This window comes from Anopheles arabiensis, chromosome 3 (assembly GCF_016920715.1).
Source record: "Anopheles arabiensis isolate DONGOLA chromosome 3, AaraD3, whole genome shotgun sequence".
Taxonomy (NCBI): Eukaryota; Metazoa; Arthropoda; class Insecta; order Diptera; family Culicidae; genus Anopheles; species Anopheles arabiensis.
Genome location: NC_053518.1, coordinates 2897383 through 2910196, shown reverse-complemented (window position 1 = coordinate 2910196; position 12814 = coordinate 2897383). Strand labels below are relative to the sequence as shown.

The following is a 12814-nucleotide window of genomic DNA, read 5'->3' as shown; positions in this document are numbered from 1 at the left end:
AATAATTTAACAAAATTTTCTCCTCTCAGCTGCCTTCTCTGCCCAATCCACACACACACACAGACACAAGCGTTCGTGTATGTAGGAAGCTGGAATGAAATTGCAGCAAGAGCAGTCGTTCGATGCTTCGTTTCACATGCCAAACCTTTGAACAGATGGAGATTTTCTAAGCACACAATTTCCTTCATCAGTTAGATGTTTTGTTTCATGAGCACTTCATCCCAACTGTTCGGTGACACTGTTCGGGGTTTCTTTTTTCCAATTATATTAAGGTATTTGCTATCCAAGCCTTAAGAACATCAATGGCCACTCAGGGATGTTGTTGGAAGCTACAGCAAAGACGTCACTACTGAATTTATCTAGCATAGCGGATCGGGGGGGAGGAGCGTTTTTAGACGTGATCCTGTTGCACAAGCTAATAAAAGGAGTAATTGCGGATACTTTCACGTTTCCGCATTGCATCACCAGAAGGCGTCGGACATTCACCGGCCGTCTTCGTGCTTTCGGCCGGCTCTCGACCGCTCTCTAAATATGATACGCAAACAACCCGCGCACAAACGATGAATCAAATAAGATGAGGTTCCTAACGAGTGTCTAACCGCCGATAAATCCCAACCTCAAATTGCTCCACCACCGACCGACCGCGGGGCGGCAGCAGCAGCAGCCAGCCAGCGTACCAATGGAAACGGTTTTCTTACGTTTCTTCTATCTCCACGCTTTCTTCTTCTTGGGCCGCCTATCATTCGGCCCGGAGCATCATTTGGCCATTGATTGCGGTGAATGGCAGGCCGAGAGAGACAGAGAGAGAGAGAGAGCGATGGTCGTCGTTGGTCTGTGGTTTATGCCTGGTGCCTTCCCGGTACCTCGCACTCTTGCTCCTCTCACTTTAATGTTCGTTCTGTTCAAATTTTAAATCACCGATAGAAAGTCAAGATTTATGCCCGGAAAATGATGGACGATGCTGTTTCCAATGCAAATGTCATCACTAATCAATCGGGGTTTTTTTCGGAATTGGGCTCGATTGGAAAACTTTACACACATGAATATGTGCGAATCTAACACCGGTCGAATCGAGAGGGATGAGGGGAGTTCAAAATTGAGGTCATGGGGCGGCTACACACCACGCATATATACGCTGCGCATACACGTTGGGGCGCAGCAATGCGCAAAGTGCTGAAATTGGCACAACCACTAGCAGAATTGGTACGGAGATTCCTTTGATGGAAAATTCCTTAGATCAATCAACATCGTCATAAAATCGTTTCACATCAACATATTTATAAAAAAGTATTCTTATGATAAAACAGTTCGACTAAATGCTTTATGAGACGTGAATGCTAAGTAGGAAAGATCCTGTTTGCTTCCCTTTTCCCAGCACACGGGTTGCTTCGGTGCTGCTGTTGCTGGCGGCTGATCGTGTGTCCCGATCCCCAAAATTGACCAAAACCGTGCCTGCGATCGCAAACGTGGCACTTAACGTTTCGGGAGCGGCGGGGCTGAATAAGCTGATGGCCGGCGCAAGCGAGAAGTACATTTTTTCATGTCTTTTCCACGACCATCCGCGTACTCCCGAGTGGCTCCCGGGCGAATGAGCGAACCGTACGCGAGGTCCTTTTTCCAAACGTGTTCGTGTTGAGGCTCGCCGCATAGTAGCCGCATTTCGTTTGGCGCTCATACAGCTTGTCAAACTTGCCTTGGTGTCCGGTTGGGCAGAAAAGCTGCACGGCAAAAGGGAAACGCATAAAGGGATGGATTTCTACAAGATGGCTAACACACGACGACGGCGACGGACTGCCCAAGCAAGCAGAGGGCACTAATTTTGAACGAATAAATTTTTAACTATCTCAACGCGCGCGCTTCGGGAATATTGGCAGACTGGCGTGAGTCTCTCTGTCCCGACTTTTTGGGCATCCCGACGGACCCGCTAACGAACGTCTCCCTCCAAGCTGCCGACCTGATCATCCAAACGCACCCACCGTGAGACCCACGCCGTGCAGCAGGGAAAAGGGTTGTTTGATTCGTGATTTAATTAAACGTACCCACGGGAGCAGAAAATCTATTTTCTACGGTTCTCAAAGCGACGGCAAAGCGACTTGTTTGCGACATCCAGCCGACAAATCGTGGGACGCGAGTATCAATAACTCAAATTAGCATAAAAGGGAAACGACGCAAAAAATCAAACACACACACACAGTGGTTTGAGCCATTGGAGCTAAAACCCCACACACATCGAAAGAGCAGTTCAGAGCAGATGCACAGAAAAAAGCTCCTGCCGCCACTACGGAAGCAAAGGGAAGAAAAAAATGTGGGGAGTGTGTTGTGAGATGGCGGCATCGGCCATGACAACCCCGTCGCACTCAATCTCAACAACCACGAGCTGCGGAGGAGCAGAGGAAGAGAACGAAAGCAGCAAAAAAACACGCTGGCTGGCTGGCTGGCAGTCAACCTGGGCCGTTTGCCGGTAGCCACGATTTCCACGATCCACGACACCAAGTGCGCAGCACGTAACGCTAAAATTGAAAGTATGTACCTTTAATTGAAATGTATGTATTTTCGAGCGCTGCGCTGCCGGTGAGTGAAAGTTGCCAGCCGCCGTTCGGTGGGCTGGTTTTAGGGCTCTAACGATTGACGCGACGCGGCTTTTAGTGATACGATTTCTCAACCGTCTCTGGAAGGTGCGCACGCCCGGCTCAATCCTTTCCGAGGAGTAGTAGTAGTGGGTTTGGTGTTGTGTTTTTCCGCCCTCCCCTCGTACGCCCTTTCCAAAGCGAGCTCGCGCGTTGCATCCGGGTGTAATGTCATATTTCCCGGTGGGTACCGAGACAAGCCCCATCGGCGGGGCAATTTTGGGTCCGAACCTCTGAAGTTGGAAGCGATCTAGTATCCAGCCGCTTTCGTTTCACTATTCCATACCAACTTTGAAATAGTTGGCCGGTTGCGGTATCAGCTAGCTGAGGAGGGTAGGTTCAAATTCCGCAGGGACACTGCGTGCGCGCACACACAATCAGTGCGATATCTCAGTGCTGGCGGACAAATGTACTGCGCGCCGCTGTGTTGCGTCGGTGCGTGATTATTTAATTTATTTAAATTTGGCTCCAATTTCACGCGTCTCATTCAGAGTTTGGTGCTTTAGTTGCGTGTCCCTGGGTACAGCGTGGCAATTTCTTATGGTGCAATAGTAGTGCCCGTTACTGCTGCCATTGCGGCCCTTTTGCGGTCTTAGATTGGTCGCGCCAGGTCCCGAGCAGCAAGACAACGACGGCACAAGGTAAAAACACCAAAACCGTGCAAAATCTTGACGGCTTCAGCTGAGACACTTTTAGAGCTCGCTTGGTTTTACTACCTAACTCTCTATGTGTATGTGTGTGTGTGCTTCTCCCTTTTCTAAATGTTAGCACTAGCGCCTTCACTCCTTTTAGTCGGCACCATTCCTCTCCTTTTCCCTCATGCTGTTATTCTCGCACTCGTTCCTTCGCTTTTCTTTCCCTTACGTAAGAAGGTAGGTGAAATAAAAGAAAACCCCCATCCATCCCACGGCGGCCGTGCATAGGCACCGGACACTAATGCATGACGAGAATCGGCGCAACAAACCCGTCCTTTTTTGGACCCCGCTCGCAACTCCTGCCTCCTTCGTTTACCTTCTCCACAACGGCAAGCCACCCCGCACCCCCCATTACCCTTCCTGTCGGCCACCAAAGAATGCCAATTCGCAAGCTGTGGTCCATTTTATGCTTTTACGTTTTCTCCTCCCTATCTTGGTCCGGTATCTTTCGAAATTCCCTCAACAACTCGGCGCATTCTCCTAACCGCGACAGTATTAACGACGATGAGTGATGGCGTGTCGCCCCATTGGACATGGCGGCCTCATGCGCCGCACCATCGTGTCGTCCCGTTCTCCCCCCATCTTGCGGCACGTCGCATTCCATTTCCTTCTTTCTGCGCCACCGCCACTGCGCGCGTTGATGGTGGGCCAAACGCATTCGCTACCATCATCGCTCATCGCTTTAATTCTCGGAATAATTAAGCACACATGGGGGACATGGGTACGACCGAACCCCGGGACGACCACGGCCGAAACATTACACGTGCGTTCTCCCCCCAGCCAACGGTCGGTCGGCGATGTTGTTTGAATTTACGTGCACTTAAATTTGCACCCCAGATCTTTGTAATGACCATGGGCGGCGGCGGCCGTGCGTTACCAGAATCGCTCGTCCAAGAGTCGGCATGGGGGCTAGGAGACGGGAAACTCGAGCGTTTGAAGTGAATGTGAGCTTGATTTCACCACGACACGGTGACATTTTGCGCCGGCAGTGACAGCCGGCAATGGATTCCGCGAGCGAAACGATGTTCCATTTATCATTGTTCCAACTCCACCAACTCCACCACCATCATCGTCCACTGCATCCATTCGGTTCAGTTTGCGATCGCTTTTGAGAGGCATTGAAGTTTAGAATCCTCCGCTTCTTTCTTTAAGACACCGGAAAATGTAGTTGCAGCATAAAAGAACACTCGACACACACACTTTGAATGTTCCCATGATCAATGCCAAACCAGCAGCTATTTTCACGCCACAGAAAGGACGGTTGCGTACTCATCCGCCGTCATAAACGCAACGGCTGCCGAAATGATGGTTTTGTCCCGAACGCGCCTCCGTATTAATTTCTATGGCACTTTTGACGCGGAAAACAAGGACGACCTCAAAACAATGCCCATACGTGTATTTGGGGTGGTGGCTTTTTGTTAGAGATCGTTTGGTTCAAGCTTTCGGCTGCAGCATGCGTCGCGTTGCGTTCACGGGGCCCTTCGATCGTTTGCTTCACCATGCTTTTTTAATCGTTTGCCATCCGTTCGTCAGACGTTCGCACACAGAGATCGTGTAAATCTCGCCTGTCCATCGCCGCGCCTCCGGGCTCGCTCGATCGCTCGCAGTGCAACCGGCAAAGGGCCATCGCCGAGCAACCGAACACGAACCCGCTGCACTGCAAAGAGAGTTTCCGCTTGTTTTTTTTGTCTGTTGCCTTTCTTGCTTGTTTCTCGACAATACTTTCCGCTGCCGGCCGCTCGGCCAAGAGCCCTTCAGCTACCACCTTCAGTGCTGCGCGGTGCAAGCAATGCAAGGGGGGCAAAAGGGACGATGGTCCCTGATGGTAATGGGTTTCAATTTTGCCTATAACTCTTGCAGATTTCTTCTGCATGGTCCGCGCATGCGAGACACTTACGCACTCACACACAGACAGAGGCGCGCAGGGGTTTATTGCTTGCCGCCCTTTTTGTGCTTCCGTAATTCCAGAAGTTCTGATAATTTATTTTTAATTTTCCCTTTTTTCCCCCGTTTTTACCATGACGGCCATGGAACGGAGACACGCACACACACGCACACACACACGCACACTGGTTGTGCGCGGTGAACGTACAAACTCTCATTTTGTGGTCGGCCAGTCGACGATAATCAGAGCTTAATAATGAAATTATTTCCAAAAACGGCCAACGTGTTAGATTGTTGGGCAGGGGACACATTAAACAAAAGCAACTGGTGCTGGAGCTTTATGGAAAATGGTTGCACAAATGTTATGCTACATGTATGATGCCCAGTACACTATTTCATTTCATGGCACAAGTCTTGTAGGACTGATTTTAAATCAATTTGAAATATTCTTTCTTTCTGTCCGATAACAGAAGCCAACACAGTGCCATGGCACTCTGCGCCGACAGAAACAAGTGCCGAGTTGCTTCTTTAGCTAATTCTAGATAAGCAACATTCCAGTCTTCCAACACCAGTCTCGTCATGACATGACCAGATAAGAGGAACAAAAAACAGGAAAAAGAGAGACGGAGAAGCAGTCGAAGATAGAGGACAGAAAGAGACAAGGTTAATTGTCTTTAAAAATGTGTAATTGTTTCGATATTTTACCAGTTTTAGAGAGCACAACATTAAAGCAAAATTTCCCGGGGCTCATTTCTTCCCGACTGCTGCATAGGGCTGTGCTGTGCTTCTGCGGCTGCCGCCGCTTCTTGGCTCTCCGGCTCATTACATCCTTTCTGCTGCGGTGCGCTCGATCAACAGTGTGCCCTTCTGCTCGCTTGGACACTGTGTGTGCAGAGCCGGAGCCCTGGCCCTGGCCCGACCCCAGCACTACCCTTCGCGCTGCTCAGTGCTGCACACTATGCAGATGAAGTGTGTGTGTATGTGTGTGTGGTGCAACTGGAGCTACGGTTGAGTCAGGCCGGCCGGCCGGTCGGTCGGTCGGGTCGGTGTGGCTCGCTCGTCCAACGGTTGGGCTCGGTCGGTAAACATAAAATCGCATGAGATGACGGTACGCAAACATTAAATTTCAGTCTCATTCGTCACTGCTGCATTTATCCTTCGTCCGTTTCATGACCCGCAGGGAACTCCGCTCCCATACCCGCTCGCGCATCGCCAGCGCCCATTCCGCCCCATTGCAATGGCAAAATTTCTTCCTGCTGGAAATGTCTTGCTTGTAGTCATTGTTGCACACAGTTTGGCCTGTTCCTGTGGCACTTTAACATGCCCCTTTGCCTGTCTGTTCTACACACACACCGGGCTCTGTTTCGCACGTTCTCCATCAGTTCCATCCATCACATTCACTGGGGCTCCGCGGCTCGATCATTTGCAGATTTATCATTCCACCCGGCATACACTTGATGCTTCTTGACGAGACAAACGTATCAGTTGCTGCTGCTGCTGCTGGTTTCATGTGCTATCATAAAGATTTTTTTAATGTTTCACCATTTGCATGCCTGTACGCATTGCGCTTGCGGTTATAGATAGTAAAACAAGACGAGTCCACAGCAGCACACAGTCCACACCGATGCTGCGGGCGCCCAATAGCGTAGCAACGGGAAACATTCCAAGTAGGTGTTGTTATTATCCTTGCATAGTTGTGCTTTGTGTTTTTTCCTCTCTCTCTCTCTCGTTTAATTTGCGATACGATACTTAAGCGCGCTACATTTGGTGCAACAGGTACTACAGCCGCCACCATGCAAATGTGTTTGACATAAAAAGGGGAAACATCCGGAAAGATAAACAACCGGTCACTGTATCGATCGTCGATCGATTGCATTTTGCATTGCAGCATTTTGAGTGCGGTGTCGCCAATCTGGACGAAGAAATAACGCCAACCACTTCGGAACTGAATGGTGAGAATGAAAAGAATGCTTTTATTACTGCCCTGCTCGGGTTTACAATGTCGGGAGGACGAAAAACACTTACACGCACAGCGCGGGCCAGCAAAGTGAGCGAATAATTTTACCAGACATTATTGCGAAAGCCTCGTCTCTCCCTTGCGAAGTCGTAAAATAAACGTCAGCCGTAACAACCGCCGAGCCGAAAGATGCGTGCGGAGCGATGTGAATTAAATATGGCCATAGCACGGCTCTGACCGCTGGACGCTCGGGCTCGGGCTGGCTGGCTGTGGGCCGAGGAGGCAGTGTGAAAAGACACAGTCCTGCGATGTCGCCGTCGCCGCCTGTTTTGCAACCTATTATGCAGCCTTGGCCTTCGCCAACTTTGTTGCAAGCGCTCTCGGGACCATTGACACACACACCCTCCCCGTCCGTTTCTCTGTTTATGTGTTGATGCAGCACTTTAAAGGCTGTTAGACACCATTTTCTTGGAGATTTGCAAGGAAATCCGTTTTTTTTTTGTTTTTTGTGTACAACCACGAGACTGCTAAAATTATATCTTTTCCCCCCACTTGATCGTCTTGGCGTATACGAATCGAACGCGTCCGATTACCGCCACGGTGGTGTGCTGGTGCTTAAATCACTGCTTGGGTCGTTGGGTGTTGCACACCTTTCTTTGCAGTCTGATTTGCCTACAGCTCCGTTCCAAAAGGGATTTATATTGCGCATTTTATTTGTGCTGAAAACTTAAAACCCCGTTGCAGTGGGTAATGCAAGGTAACGCCGTGTCGCTACTTTGCACCAATCAAAATGCCCGACAGCAGAGCAGTCGATGTACGATGCTGCCGAGCCCCTCCAATCGTTGATCGCTGCATTATATCGTGCTAGATCGAGAGTCAAGGTCGTAAATAATTTACTGATGCCAGTGAAAGGATCGTCAAACATGTTAACCCTCCCCTCTCCAGATAAAACGTTGAACAAATTGAATTAAATTTCTTCGATTTTTGACACCCATTGAGAGGGGCACACCGTTGGAAAGACTCGTACTTAGGTTTTAGTTGCAAATTGACCTGAACACCAACTGTTACACTGTTCACTTAACATCCACCCATTTCGCTGTATGCATTTTCATAGTAATTTAATTTACCAATCGTCAACCCTTTTCTTTCTCGCCCTCATCCCGCCCGCCGAACAGATACGAGTGAACGTGCTGGACAAGAACGACAGCCCGCCAAAGTTCCAGAACCTCCCGTTGGTATTCAGCGTGTCGGAGGATCTGGCCGTCGGACAGACGGTGGCGCGCATCACCGCGACGGACCCGGACACGCTGGGAAAACTGGAGTACGCGCTGCTGGACGGAGACGCGCCGAAGAAGTTTGCGCTGGAGCGGGAAACCGGTTTGCTCAAGCTGCGCGATACGCTCGACCGCGAGACGGAGGACTCGTACCGGCTGAAAGTCAGTGTGACGGACGGTATTCAGAGCACCGAAACTACGATCACTATTCAGGTAGGTTCTTTTTTTTTTTGGGCAGGGAAACCTTCAGGCATTGGAATCCTCCACACACACCACAGTCTACCCCACTCCACTTCCGGCTGGCCACCAAAGGCATCAAAAAGGCACCAAATGGAAGCGAATTCGAACGTTTTATTCCGCCTGCCAAACATCATCCCGCGGCAGCTAATTTTGGCAATGGCCATCGTCCACTCTCGGCCCGTCTTCTGACTCACGCGCGCTTGCGTTTGATTGATTACTGAAAAATCATAAAAGCTTTTCCGGCCCCGCCGTCGGCCTCTCGCGCTATCCTGCTCCCCGTTTGCATGTTCGCATTTATTCGAAACGCATTAAAAAGATTCCTTCGGCTCTTCGCGTATTCCTGAATGCATCGAACGCGTTGTAGCCAGCGAGCCAGCGAGCCAGCCAGCCAGCGGCGATATGCACTTGATGCGAGGAGGATGCAACTTAATCGCAAAAGTCATCTCGCTCGCCGGCCAACGTTAAAAACGCATGTCGAATGCAGTGCGCATATTCATACGATCCTTTGCACACCACCCCCCAGGCGCAGAGAGAGTACCGAGATCGTTTAGACACGCACCAACACATACATGCATGCACACATACACACTCGCCTCCAGATCAAGAGATTGTGAATTAATGGCTCGAGCAGCAGCAGCTAACCAACCTGTCCCTTTCAGCACTCTGTTCCCACAAACCAGCAGGCACAGATAGTTCTTGGGCGCGGTCAAAGGTTACCACTGCCAACAGCATTCCAATGAACGAACGAGCTTTGGCTGTTTAATTTCACTCCCTAGCTCCCTCTCTCTTTCTCTCTTTCTCAATCTCTCTGTGCTTCTTAGTTTCTTTCTAATGTATTTCTCACTCCGAAAGTAACTTTCACAAATATTGTATACACAAAATAGTGCTTCACTTCTTGCGATTCTGCCCGTCGCCGAATCTGCACGCTATAGAGCCTGTTTTGAACCTAGTTCCGCAATGTTCTAACCAACTATTTTGATTCAAGAACGGGAAAACAAGCTTTAAACGATCGTAAAATGACGCAACATATTAGCATGTACAAGGAATCAAAGAGTAAACCCAGCCAACCCATGTCATAGTTTGTTAATATATGAGTGTGTGTGTGTGTCGTTTTACAAATTACCCGAAAATTGTGCATATAAACTGAAACTTCTCTCCATCACCACCATCGTGACTCCCCAAGCCGATCGTGCAGGCTCTTTATCTTTCCGATCAACCTCCACAGACACTCGAATTCCACACCGCATCCGATCATCCCGTGATTGCCGATCCTTTTTGTCCATAAGTTATTATCGTTCGCTTACGTTCCCTTTCCCGGGGGTTCTGGTTCTCCGCCACGTTGCCCTCGCCCATTCCCCCTTTTTATGCTTACACATATGTTATCTTTTATTATTAAAGTTTGATTGACATCACGAAGCAGGCCGTTCGTTCCCTCCTGTAGCTGGTTCTGTGTGTGTGTATGAAATGTTCATTTGTAGATCCGCCACACACTCACACACCAACTTCCCCCCAGACAACTCTGATTATCCATCAACTGACCACAGTTCAGTCTCCGCTCAATCATCCGTGTTTTTTTTTCGTTCGTTCACCACTTCCTGCTGCCTCCCCTCCCTCCTCTGTTTATCGCCGCTTCCCGCGAGCGCGAGGTGGCTTAGGTAATGATCAACGTTCTACAAATTTAAGGTTCACCTTTTCACGGGGCACCCCCACGGATTGCGATGTCTCCACACACATAGGACCGTGAGTCACTCACTTCCCTTTCCCCACGACCTGCCCGATTACCTGGGAGGGGAGGGGGGGGGAAAACTATCCCGGCCAGACGCGATGCTGCACGATACCGGCAGATTTTATCGCGCCCAGGTTCGTTTTGTCCAATGCGAGATCAAGATCAAGCAAATGTACCGAATAGTTTCGATGATTGTTTGGTGGTGCGCGGTGGTGCTGCTTTGCTCAGAGGGAACAAGCGAATTAACGCAACCGGAGGAGTTGGCAGTGGTTGAGGAGGAGGTTTTGAAAAGAAAAATATATGACCACGCTACCTCCCCACCCTTTCGTGAGCGAGCGTTCAGTTTTGATGACGGAGCAGATGTAAACAGCGTTGATTACGTTGTTACGGTTTCGTGTACCCCGAAAACATTGCAGCCGCATTAGATTGGGAATTAGAGATTTGCAAGCGCGAACCCGAAATTTTCTAGATCATTTCTGGTCCCCGTACAAACCTCTGATCGAGTTACATCAAAGCATAGGATAAAATCCGGACAAATCTACGGAGAAATGTTAGCCATACTTATTATAGAACGACAGCAAGCGAGCGAGGAAGAGAAAGAGAAATAAAGGCAAGGGAGCGAGAGAAACCATGGCGAACGGCAAATTAATGAACAGGCTCACAAAACGGGCCTCCCATGGTTTGACAAACGTGCTTACCGGAGAATAGACAAAATGGAAATCTGGTAAAACATATCAATATAAGTCGTAGCTCTATATGTTGCGGGGCCGGGGCCGTGCCGTGGTACCGTTGGTGGGGAAGAAACGCGCACCAGCATGACCATAAGTTTGAAGTTGTTGTGCTGCTGCTTTTTGGCACTGTAACGCGCCGTCGGGACACGCAGGGGGGAGTGGGTGAAAGGGTGTTATTCCAGCTCGTTTTCCTGCCTTATCCGTATGATTCTTTCGAACGAGTTGGTGGTGGTGGTAACAATGAATACGTGTGTTGTACTTTCGTACCAACGCGCATGTTTGTCTATTTGGGGTATGTTTTGCCTGGTTTACTCCTATCGCTTCGCTTCGAGATCGACTACGATGATCTACGGCGTTATGTGTTTGTGATTCGCCTATCAGCCTGCTCGATCCGGCCTGCTTCATCATTCCACTTGCCAGCGAGCGACAGCCTGCCAACCTCTAAATCATCCTTTTTGCTGTGCTTCCTTCCACACATTGCTGCATATAAAAGCAAGAAGGAAGAGAGAGAAAGAGAGAGAGAGAGAGAGAGAGAGAAAACGCACGACCCAACAGGTCGGTCGTGTGCCTTTTGCCTCGGTCTCTGAAAGATGAAATGAATATTCAAATAAAGATTGCTCGACCCTTAATTCCGTCGGGCGATCGGGCGAGCGTCTGCGGAACCGATAAAAGAGAAATTGTCAGAGTTCGTGATAGAAGGCACCAAACCGAAAACGTCAAGCCGATTCAAGTCTATCAATCGAATTTAAGTTCGGCTTCGAGTAGGTTGATTACACCACACCTAAGACTCGACAAAACGCTAAGCACAAAACGACCAAACCTACCCAACAAGGTATATTGACACACACACACACGCTTTTCCCTTCTTTCCCTTCATGCTCTCCTCCCTTCTGCATATTTCTATATTCCCCGCTTTGGTGCTCATCTACGATTCTATCTAATTTAAACAAAGAAAACTTAAATGAATCATTTATCCTTCACGGTTTCCTTTTTCTGCGCTTGCCCGTCGGTCGGTCGGTTGCGGTGTATCTCTCCTCGCCGTATTTCTCATTCTCTATTGCTCGTTTCTTTCTTTTTTTGTGGTGTTCGGTCCCTCTACCCGCAGCAACAATGACATACTTATATTTAATCACGACTGGGAATGATTTAATAAAAATAATCATAATCATAAATAAGCAGATGGAGATCAAAAGTGTTTTTCTTTGCTTTTGCTATCCGCGCCCGCTCCCCTATACATTTGTGCTATTCCCCCATCCCTTTCGGCGGCGGTCTGTTCACGGCGGGACAAACGAAAACCCATCCTAGTCCCCATCGGTCCGGTTTGGTTTGGCTGGCGGGTTTGGTACTCAATGGTGTCATCCCCTGGCGTGAGCCCGCGCTGGTTAGAGGATCGAGCCAAAGCATTCTTTCGCGTCTTTTTTTATTTTGTTTTTGTTTGTCTGCGCGCGTGTGTGTGTGTCTCATAGAAAAATGTCGTTCCTCTTTGCGAGCGCTTTCCGAGCGCGGTGGAGTAACGTATAGACCCGCATTGAGCCGGAATTGCCGAGGCCGGGGTTCGGTTTGGAGTCAGCGCGATGAATCCCGAGAGAACGCGGCTGTCATCGTCGTCGCCATCGCAGCTCGAGGGTCGAGATCCACTTCTCTTTTAGGAATGACATACCCTCAGCATCCCAATCCCAA

General features: G+C 49.4%; 1 protein-coding gene across 1 annotated transcript in view; it reads left to right on the top strand.

Annotated features, from left to right (window-relative positions):
* Window positions 1–12814, top strand: part of LOC120901453 (cadherin-related tumor suppressor) — a 53320-nt gene that overhangs the window by 18008 nt on the left and 22498 nt on the right. Inside the window, exon 3 of the mRNA XM_040309419.1 lies at window positions 8339–8650. Within this exon, the coding sequence (XP_040165353.1) occupies window positions 8339–8650 (312 nt within the window). The remainder of the gene's footprint in view (window positions 1–8338; window positions 8651–12814) is intronic.